Below are 12169 nucleotides of genomic sequence, written 5' to 3'. Positions count from 1 at the left end.
ATATGATAATGATAATTATGTTCCCGCCAAGTTTGATGTACTCTGGGCCAGCGCATACCCATACCCTAACCCGTAATCCTAATCTGTACCCAATACCCTTAACTCGGTACCTCATAACCATGTACCCTGCTAAATGTACATCGTACTCTGATACCTGTTCATGTAGGCCTACCCCATAACATGTATCCACGTACTAGTACCCGAATGCTCCTACCCATATCCTCTTCGGTTCTCATAACCGTGTATTTTTGGTACATCTATCCCCATCCCTGGCCAGTACCCCTACCCATCCCTGGGACTCCTAGACCCATCCATGGACCCAGTGGCCCATAACCTGATATGTACTCGGGGCCAGCTAGCCCATAACCCCATCCTTGGCACCCCCCCTGCCGCTATGACCCTACGCCACTGCTAACCACATCCTTAGTACCCTGTACGTCTCTTACTCCAGTACCCTTGCACAGTCGTCATTACTCCTAATGTCATCCCTGGGACTCCTAACGCCAAACCTGGAACCCCAAACCCACTCCATCCCCAGTACCCCTAACCCTATCCTAACCTTAAACCTACTACAGGACCTTTAACTCCATTCCTAAAACCTAAAAAGTCTGTCCCCGAGACTAGACAGACCCCTAATCCCATCTTGATCTTCGGCACCTGTAACCCCACATACGGTTCCCCTTATGCCCGTTACCCTTACCCTGTTCCTGCATGGTACCCAGTACCCCAACCCTGGGAACCCTAACTCAATCCCCAGTACCTCGTCCTATCCCTGGGGCCTCAAACATGACCACGTGTCCTCTAACCCCATTCCTGGAACCCATGACTGGTCATCCCTGAAACCCTAACCCAATTCATCACCGGGACCCATTACCCGTTGTACCCTTTACCCTGCACAGTCCTCAGTACCACTAGTCCCATCCTCTGTCCCTGGTACCCATTATCCAAACCCTGAGGCACTTAACTCTATCCCCAGTCCCCTTACCATATCCCTAGATCCCCTAACACTGACCATGGGGCTCTCCCCATTCCTGGAACCCCTAACCCTCGTCTCCGGAATCCCTAACCCTGTTCCTTGATACCCCAAGCCCCATTGTCGATACCCCTAATCACATCCCTGGAACCCCTAATCCCTTCACCTGGACCCATAAACTGTTGTCCCTGGGACCTTCGGGGAACCCTGTTATTGGTACACCTAACTTCTTTCATGGTCACCCCTAAACATGTCCTTGGTATTTTTAACCCCATCCTTGATATACCTAATGCTGTCTCCGGTACTCTTTATCCCACCCCTGGTATCCCTAACTCCATCCCTAGAAACCCTATATAAGTCCATCCCCCAGGACCCATAACCCATTTGTGGGATCACTCGGTACCCTTTACCCTGCAGTTCTCAATACCCCTAATTTTTTTTCCTGTTTGAAGGTGTACATGTACAGGAAGTTGCCATGGTTTGGCGGTATATTTTTTTTAGCAATATTGATATATCGATGGGTGAGTTTTCAGTGGAGACCAATGCAACCAAATGGGCACATCATCAGGACAAAAAGTGCCCTTAAATTAGGGCAAATTTGGGTGCATTTTGTGAAAAATTGGTATCCTGATGGGTTGCAGAAACAGCAAAAAGAAGGTATAGAAAAGTCAGCATCCGAAAATCTGTGTGGCACATCTCCGTTCAAAATATTTGAAGAACCCCTCCCTGCTGCCATGGGCTTATGGATGTATTGATACAGCCTGCAGCCCAAACTAGCACCACCAACTGCTCTTGTTTAAAGGATACACATATGGGCCAAGAAACATTTTCTATGGCATTTCAAAATGTTATAATATGCAAAATGAAGTCATCATTTAAATGTGATAAACATATATAGGTCAACTTGCACAAGGGGTGGGTGCATTTAGTATCGGATTTGTGTGTGTTATTATTTTAATATTCATGGCACATGTCCAATCTCCTATTTTACCAGCTTGATATAGGCTCATTGTATGATTGAAGGAAATAAATTGATTTCGGTGGCCATTTTGAATTCTTGGCGGCCATTTTGAATTTGAAAATCATCAATATTGGTGCTACTGTATGCCAACATGATAAAACTAATACAACAAGCCTAAAACAAATGCTACTGTGCCAATAAAACCATTGCTACTGGTGCCAATAAACCACATTGGGAAGGGGCAGTTTGAAAAATATTGGAAATATTTTGCAAAATGGGCACCAGTTTGAAAAACAAGATGGCCGCCCTCTGCTGCATCTGTATTTTTGTAAACATGTATATATGTTACCTGTGACCCAAACAACATGCTAGGATAGGTGGCACATTGTCATTATTAAACGGCCACAGGTCTTATAAACTGGGTAGTAGGGCCTACGCTCGAGTTTTTGTATCAAAAAGTACATGCATTAGCTATAAGTGACGTAAGGCTACCATAGCAACAGATGAATACAATTGTTGACTATATCGCTCTGCACTGTACAAAGTTTATGTGGTACCTATGCATTGAACCATAGATGTCAAAGAACAGGGAAAGACCTGGACCGTAACTCTATAGAATATTCATATCATGCTGATCACTCGCACCTGTAAGATTAGTATTTTTGGAAAAGAGCGGTATTATATTCAATCTATGAATGCAGACATACACAGGTGATGAGTGCAACCTGCTTGTAATGCAGGGCGATAGAGTCAAAAATTGTATATATCTATTACTATGGTAGTTAATCCAATTATGACGTCACTTCTACGGCGAATAGTGACAAACTTGTTATCTTTTCACATTTGAAAACACTCTATATATATACATTATAAATTGCACCCAAAAAACACCCAAAAACACCTACAATCACCCAATTTGATAAAAGTGTCTGTCCAAATTTCTTCTGGGATAACATTTGACTATTAATTTTTATTTAAAAAGTATTCAGCACACATTAGTTCATATTATACAGCAAATAAAATGGAAATTGGGCTGAAAACATATGAATTATTGAAAAATATGATAGTTGCCAAAAACCGCCAAAAAAACACCCAAGAACAGTTTTTAAAAAATGACACCCATGATATTTTGATTCTACATAAAATTCTGCTTAAGAAAAACCTTGGTGGCAAGATTGTGTATGAAAAAATTGAAAGCAAAAAATAAATGACATTTCCCCATAAAAAAAAGTATTATGCTTTAATGAAGGACTCTCACCAGCATTGATAACACTTTCTATATTTTGATCTCTGATGACCGTAATGTAAACCACGCCGTCAGATTCATCAAATGACGTCATATCCGGTGTAGCGATTTTTACTGAGCCTGATTGAAATGAAAATGTCCAATATTTAACATACATATTTAACAGTAAATATATTACAAATGTCTCTGTGCTATTCATCAATATTCCGTATTATAATGATAACCCGAATATTCATGAGCTGTTATGCCGTCAAAGGAGAATGTTCAAAAAATACCCAAAAACAAAAACAAACAAACCAGCAAACAAAGACAAAAAAAAAATGAAAATATTATAATAATTATCATAACACGATGGATATCATTTGGCAAATTAAATGTTTTCATTGTGAAAGATTTGACTTTTTCCTATATACATAATCATAATACAAATCATAGCTCTCTAATAAGTCGTCGGTCGCAACACATAATGGCGTACGGTGATTTTGGCCAATTTTATGAAATTTGGCTGAACGGTTTTATATATCAAGTTTTTCAAGTATACCAAGTTAGAAAGCTCAACTATACTTAATTAATAAATAACGTTAATTAATTAATTGACTTATGTTAACAATCCCGTAAGAATCCAACATCTTCCGTTTCACAAACTGACGTACGATCAACATACGCCATTATGTGAAACGGCGAAAATCGGATTTGATGACATTTAGGCACATCATCCGTCAATAATGTGGCGTACGCTTCAGAAACCAGCCGTAAACCCCAAATCTTCCGTTTCACATAGTGGCGTACGTGCGACTTACGCTTCAAAAACCTGCTGAAACTCCCAAATCTTCCGTTTCACATAGTGGCGTACGTACGACTTACGCTTCAAAAATCCGCCGAAACCCCCAAATTTCCGTTTCACACAGTGGCGTATAAGTTTAGAGCTAGATATATATATCATATAAAGGTTATTCCTTTTTTAACTATTTAAGTTACAGTTTAATAGCTTAATCCTTTAACTTCAATTTCAAATGTAATTGGTCCACTGAGAGATAATATTGGAGAAGTACTGACTATGTTATTAGTAGCCTATCCTTCAAAAGCGTTTTTCTCGAAAATGTATTTTGCGTTTGTCCTGCACGTACGCCACTATGTGTTGCGACCGATAGTAATAGAAAAACAGAATCTCACTTTGAATGTCTGTAATGATCACTGATGCCATTGTCCTGGATCCCAACGTTGCTTCTATTGCGTTGCTAAGACTGACACTGAACGCTTCATCTCCCTCAACGACGCCATCGTTAGGTAACATTATGCCAAAAGTAACCGTTGACATCTTTGGAGCAAATCTTACCTCTGTCTCTGTCTCAATATAATCCGATGTTGGTGTTGCAGAACCAGTGTTATGTGTAGTAATGGCTTATGTGAATACAAGAAAGAAAAAAGAAGTGCGTAAAGGCAAGCGAAAGAATAAAAAATAAACGAGAGAGAGAGAGAGAGAAAGAAAGACAGCCCAACAGAAAGACAGAAAAAAAGAAAGAAAGAGAGAGAGAGAGAAGAAAGAGAGAAAGAAAGAATGAATGAATGAAAGAAAGAAAGAAAGAAAGAAAGAAAGAAAGAACGAAAGAAGGAAAGAAAGAAGAAGAAAAGAAAAGAAAGAAAGAAAACGAAACATAGAAAGAACGAAAGAAAGAAAGAAAGAAAGAAAGAAAGAAAGAAAGAAAGAAAGAAAGAAAGAAAGAAAGAAAGAAAGAAAGAAAGAAAAAGAAAAGAAAGAAAGAAAAAAGAAAGAAAGAAAAAAAAAGACAAAGAGACAAACAAAAAGAAAGAAAGAAAGAAAGAAAGAAAGAAAGACAAATTATTATAATATAAATGACGGCTTCTTCTTTAACAGACTCAGGTGTGTGTCCAGATGGCAGAGTGATTGAGATGAATAGGACATGAAACACAAGAAGCACCCTTAGAATGTCATTAATAAATCCAATCTGTGACTAACTAAAATTGCATATCACTTACTCATCGTGGAGCAACGGAAAGCATTTCCTGTACGCGTAATTGTAATTTGCACCGACGAACCTTCCATTCCTGTGAAGACATCAGTATCAAAGAACACCTCTGTTGGCCGGATAACTGAAACAGCTAGACATGCACAATATGAGGATACAAAATATGCATGAATGTAAATAAAAAAGGTAAACAACAATAATTGCGCAACCAGAGGTATTGTAGATAGCAAAGCAAAAAGCTTACCATAATTTGGTTGGGCGAAGAGAAACACTTGTGGAGCGATTCCCGTTATTTCTGTAGGTGAGGCATCGGGTATTTCGTCAACGCGAAATATCTTATACACGATACTGGAAGTATGTATAGTTATGTAAAAACATCCATCATATAATTTCATGTCGAATGTTACGAATCCCCCTGTAATACCAGTTAAGGTATTGTATATGTCACTTGGTCTCCCATCACAGAAACTATCATCGGCCGTGTTGGCACATAGGATCAGTAGAGGTGGAGAACCTAAGCTAGCCGTATTTACCCAATATATCTTAGTACCTATAAGGGCATTGAGAAAGAGACAAAGCAATCAAGAAAGTGAAGACTAGTTAGTCATTGTAGTCAGCAAAAACAAAATGTTTTACCGAAAACGTTTAAAAATCGGGTTATATAAAGGGCATACAACGTTTTAATAACATTTAGAAACATCTTTGAAAACTTACTGCCAAATATTGTAACACAATTTTTAAAATGTTGTTTTAGTGCCTTTTCATATCAAACGTTTTAAAATGTTTTCATGTATTTTATATAACCAGTCATTTAAATGGTATTAAAACGTTTTGACAAAAACAAAAATGCGTTTATAACATAAAAATAACATTTTAAATACATTTTTGTGTTTGCTGCGTAAATAGCGCATGCATATATAGGGTCCACAACTTATAAGATCTCCCCTAAATACTTTTTAAAATAAATCAAAATTTTTTGACAAAATGCAAACATGTAAAAGGTATGGATAGCTGTGTTTGTTTTACACATATGGACCAAATTATAGTGACTGAACGCATTGACATGTGAGGATATAAATTGATCCAAATGTGTAAAACAAATATGGCTATACATATCTTTTTACATTTTTACATTTCGTAAATGTTTTTTGACTTATTCTAAAAGTATTAGGTGGACATTATAAGTTGTGGATCGTATAGATGATGTGACTTCTGACGTCAATGCCTGGCAGTATGCGCACGCATCATCACAATTTCCATTGTTTTTTGCCTGGCAGTATGCGCGCGCATCATATTTTGTTCAGGGCTCGTGTTTTTAAAACTCCCGCCACATCACAATAAGACTATTAAACAGTGTAGTGGTTGCATGGGGTTCATTCAAGCATAAAGATGATACCAGTCACTTGCCTTTGTTGATAAACATTGAGGTCACCTCATCTATAGCACACTCAATGCGATGAGACTTTTAATACGGCAGCCACATTATGTCTCAGACGAACATATGCATTGGTAACGCAATGGTTAGAAATGAATTCAAATGAAGGGATGGCATTAAATAATAATACCTAATGTAAAAGAAGAACTAAACGCTTTGTGTTAATCATCAGAAAAGAAGTGAGATCCTCAAAACTGGACAACAAAATTGGAATGGAAATTCAAATAGCTCTTATCTCAAAAACTGCTCATTTTTGTAGAAATCTGCCGTGCTGCTTGGATTCCTTACATCATTTCCGTTCTAAAAATGCATACTTTTTATGTACGTATTACCAATACTTTTAGAGATACAATACAAAACAATGCCTAAAATTTCCCACTTTGGGTGATGCTGCGTGCAACCTTAAAACAGGCATTCTTTAACTTTCTTTTTGAAAACTAATTAAACACCTTTTGCATGGTATCGACTTTTTATTAGAATTACTGTACCCATATTATGTATTAATTCCTTTGTGTCACACATATATTCCCCTCGTATCAAGGATTCCACCCACCAATCCATTGAAATACATGACCTTTGGACTTTGACCTCGGATGACCTCCATATATTGTATCGATGCGGCGAAACGCACAGCCGGACAGACAGACACACAGACAGACACACAGACACACAGACAGACAGACAGAGAGCGCTTATTATTTTAGTAGTATAGATATCATTCGTATATTTGGTACCTTCCTGCCGGTGATGGCGCTATTACAACCTTCTTATCCTCACTTTAAATATTTTTTAATCAAGTGATACCCTTCTTGTCCTCGTTTTTAATTCCTTAATTTAAGGAAAATTACATTTTCGGGTCATGTAGAATTTTATCCTCTCATTTAAGTCCATTTTGCCATCAAATAGGTCGATCATCGAAACCTCGGCAGAATATAGCACCGACAACAAATTTTACATTTTTTAAAGACAATTTTGAGTAAAAAAGATTTGAATTTTGCATTTTCAACGGCAAGAAAGTACCAATTATAGAAATAGTCAATACCTTCTGGATTAATTTCCATACAAAAAATATGAATATTTGTCCGTAAGTCTTCACACGGTGCGTCTCCAGAAATCGGCCCTTTTGACAATCGACCTGCTGATGTACTCGATCCCCAATATAACATTCTTACAAACATTAACAAACAAGCAAATAAATAAAGAAGAAGATAAAGAAGAAAAAAGTTAGCACGAGTTGTGAAATCTATAAAAGGCAGTACAAATGTATATAGCTAGATGTTGCTGGTTGTCGAGCTGAACACCTTGTGACCATGACCAAATGTTGACCTACGAAATCAATATGACGTTTTTGCGGGTTCTTTTTTCTGTTGCGTGAGACGTCGCATGTTCCGCTGTCCGCTACGAAGCTCCACGATTTCATAATAATAAACTGTATTTGGGGCTGTTCAGTATCAAATATTAAATAAAAAGAGAAAAGCGCAGTGATTTATAGTGCGCTACGCACAAGCACAGGCACAACGCCAAGCCTTTGATCCACAAGCCTCAGCACACTTTACAGGCTGTCGCTGACCACTATGCTCCCCCAGTTTCGTACGGGTTATAATGAGACAAATAATAGCAGTGTGCTCCTTGTCCAGGGGAATTTCAAGCTAACCCCACGAGAGCGTACTACCCTTACGAAAATGCAAGCAATAACAAATGTGTGTGACAGCATGCAGCATGCGTGCGGCAGTGTGCAGCACACATGCAGATGTGTGCAGCATGCATGCAAGGCCTGCTAGTAGCGTGTTCATGCGTGCGAACCAGCTGTGTGCATGCAGGCATCGCACGCTAATATCCACCGCGCACATAATTTGCTTGCAGAACCTGCGTGCAGACTACCAATCTGCACGCAAATTACGTGCAGACTACATTTGTGTGCGGACTGTAGAACTGCACGCAAATTACGTGCATCTTGCACACATCTTGCATGCTGCACGCATATTGCTGCACGCATGCAGGATTTTCAGATCACAAGCTGGATCGAATGCTGCAGCATACACAGGGTTTTTAGATCACAAAGTCAGAATGCTGCACGCATACAGGGTTTCCAGAAGCAGCAAAGGTAAAATCCTGCATGCAAGCCATGCATGCAGGATTTTCAATGACTAATTCACCTTTACACAACTGACATCAAGTCACAATTTGGCAATGAACTAGTAGTGAAAATACTTAAATGTTTACAATGAATAAATAAGTTAGCCTTCACACCAAAATTTTCTAAGTATTTAACCTTCAGACCAAGATTTTTTGGCAGACCAAGGGGGGGGCAATCAATTCTTGGCAGGTCTAGAGGGGAGAGCAAGCAATTTCCTGTTTCGATAGTTGGCATTGAAACATTGGGCCGATATGTTGGAATGCCATTCCTGTTTCGATATAATAGTTGGCATTGCAACATTGGCCCAATGTTGGAATATGCCATTCCTGTTTCGAAAGTTGACAGTGCAACATTGGGCCAATGTTGGAATTCCATTCCTGTTTCAATAGTAGGCATTGCATCTGGCCCAATGTTGGAATGTCATTCCTTTTTATATATGATAGTTGGCATTGCAACATTGGGCCAACGTTGGTATGCCACAACAGTTGGCACTGCAAAAAAATCAAAACAAAATTCAACATTTTTATAGTGATGTTATCAATATTTACAGTAAATTTGATCAATATTCATAAAATGATGCAATTTGGCCAGTTTAGTCATCAAAATATTGCTTATATTAACTTAAAACACTTCATTAAATGTGTATACCCCAATAGCTCAATTGGTAAAGCATCAGACTCCCATGCAGAAGGTCCCTGGTTCAAAATCAGGTAGGTAAGGTTAGATAAGTGACTTGTATAAAATTAAGCTAGGCAATTTTGGTTCATTGTAAAATAGATAGCCAGGTAATGTAAGACTTAATGTAAGGACATTATACACTGTTAGCAACTATTTTTGATTTTTTTTTCATGATTTTGTCTCGCATTATATATATGGCCAGTACATGCTGCACGCGAATGGATTTGCATGCTGCATGCAAACTGCGCACGCTCATGACCTGCACACATTTTTGCTGCATGCATGCAGCAAGCATCTGCACGCTTCCCTGCATGCGTGCCTCGTTCCAAATATACGCATCCGCACGCTACCTACTGCACACATGCTGCATGCGGTGCGGCACGCATGCTGCATGCGTGCTGCATGCGTTCAAAAACTGCGTGCCATTTTCGTAAGGGTAGGCACCGCCATTGTTCGAACCTGAACCTCTCGCACCATAGTCGAACGCCTTATTGATTGAGGTAACTTAATGTTATATTACTTATGATAATACAATTAGTGCGATTGTCCATGTGTAATAACAGATTATAACAAAGGAACAATATTTACCCATTTGGAACATCAACTCGAATGTCCACAACATTGCGGCCACCAACATTAGGAGCACCACATCCGGAATTCGCTAATGGACCCGGACCATACAGAACTTCCCTGTTAGCCCCATCTAAGTCTGCTACTCCAACTTCACCAGAGAATCCGTATGCCCAATATAACTTCCGGTTCACGTGGTCAATATCAAAGTACTGAGCTGTGGTACAAGTAATGGATAAGAAGGCTGAAACATTAAGATTTGGTTCTTATCCCCTCCCAACTCAATTTCTGTAATATGTCAGAATTTTTAATCTTTTAGATTTTTTCAAAAAATGAAGACTTTTGTACAGGCTGAGTCAAAAAGAAGTAAACTCATATTTGAGAGGATGTAACTAGAGATCAGTAAGGAATCTGCTATAAATACAAATATCATTGGAAAGAGCAAACACTACACGTTTAAATAAAAAAGAATTGTTGCAATTGCTCACAGCAAACTAAGGTTATACTCATCTTATTCCATTTTAAACAGATTTGCAGTATGGATAACATAATATACATACATACATACATACATACATACATAAGCGCTGAACAAGGAGAGAAAGATTCCCTCGGGCCAGTAAAGTATTTAAACCAGCTACTCTACGTGTCCTAGGCTGACTAAGCACAGTCTTATCGGAAGAAAATCTCAATCCTTCTATTCCGGGAGCATAGGTTGAAAGAAGCTCACAAAGATAATTAGGGGCACGGCCCTGAGAGCACTTGAAAACAAAAGCAGAAGTTTAAAAAAAATTCAGTCCTGGATTGGGAGCCAATGCAATTGAATGAGAAGGTTGGAGGTACCAGTTGAGCGGGAGACAGAGAATATCAAACGCACAGCACGATTTTGCAGCTTCTGCAGTCTATTTCTTTCACCTTGCGTGATACCATATATGATTGCATTGCCATAATCAAGTCGGGACAGTATGAGAGAACGAACAGCATGGTGGCAGGTATCCTGGCCAATGAATTTACGGATGCGGTAAAGATTACGAGGATGGAAATTGATAGACTTTGTTATTTTATTCAAAATAACACACGGCAGCCATTTTAAACATCAGCACTTCCATGCTGTATGCTTTAATATTTCAAATAGCTTTGACATTTACAGAGTTCAAACAATCCACCCATTTCTTATAGCTGTACAAAGCTAGTTGATTTTCATCCATTTCAAATTGGCGTTTCATTATAATGTAGTGCAATGAGGTAAAATCCATATTGAAAATAACCCTTTAACATGAATTATTGATAGAAACTCACACCTGCCACGTAACTTTATTTGCATTTGAATATCGCGGCATACCAATTAATATACCATGTGCATCTATAAAAAATGGGTGGATGTATTCAAATGAGTATAACTTGAGTTATGCGCTTTCCAATGATATTTTAATTTTTAGCAGATTTCTTACAGATCTCTAGTTACAGTCCCTCAAACATGAGTTTACTTCTTTTTGACTCAACCTGTATATATAAATATATATGAAAGTTTATTAGCGATCAATGATCACTTTTATCTCACAGAATCGTTTTCTCGGCACTGTTCTAAAGACTGAAAACTACAAACAATGCTAAATTTATATTAGAGAAAAAAACGCCCTCCCACATCCATCAATTCTAGACAGTCAAGAACTAAAACAGTTATTCGGCGGCGGCGGCCTAATACATGATTATGACCAATGACGTCATAATTTATTTAGTCAATGTTGGATGACCCCCGTCTTTGGAGGTGATTTATTGTTATTTGGCGCCACCACCTTTCGATATCGTTTGTTGGGACGAGGTAAAGTGATGGCGTTTTCAGGGTTTAATTTCTCTATCATTTACAATTTCCCCCTAAAAATAACATTCTACAAATCATTTACTTTGAACACTTGCTTGGTTTATTGTTGTTGATGAGTTATGTACGTTTTACAAAAGTGTTGTTGTTTCAGCCCTCTTTACAACATAACTCAAGAATCACAGGACCTACAAAAGTATATGATATTTGAATTCTTCTACACACTCGCTATGAAATGAGCAATACAATGTTTGTCAAAGCTCACTACCATTCGCCAGATGCTGTGAACTACCAAATCGAAATAAATAGTATCTATAAACCTTGAGCTTCTTAAATCGTTATTATTATATATTTTCGCAATA

The 12169-nt window shown here is 38.4% G+C and overlaps 1 protein-coding gene across 1 annotated transcript in view; it reads right to left on the bottom strand.

Annotated features, from left to right (window-relative positions):
- Positions 1–12169, bottom strand: part of LOC140168784 (uncharacterized) — a 44711-nt gene that overhangs the window by 15545 nt on the left and 16997 nt on the right. Inside the window, exons 3-8 of the mRNA XM_072192194.1 lie at positions 10007–10205; positions 7646–7770; positions 5413–5718; positions 5179–5301; positions 4354–4581; positions 3193–3300 (exon numbers count right to left, since the gene is read on the bottom strand). Coding sequence (XP_072048295.1) covers positions 3193–3300; positions 4354–4581; positions 5179–5301; positions 5413–5718; positions 7646–7770; positions 10007–10205 — 1089 coding nt within the window. The remainder of the gene's footprint in view (positions 1–3192; positions 3301–4353; positions 4582–5178; positions 5302–5412; positions 5719–7645; positions 7771–10006; positions 10206–12169) is intronic.

Source organism: Amphiura filiformis, chromosome 13, assembly GCF_039555335.1.
Source record: "Amphiura filiformis chromosome 13, Afil_fr2py, whole genome shotgun sequence".
Classification (NCBI taxonomy): Eukaryota; Metazoa; Echinodermata; class Ophiuroidea; order Amphilepidida; family Amphiuridae; genus Amphiura; species Amphiura filiformis.
This window is presented reverse-complemented; position numbering and strand designations above follow the sequence as displayed.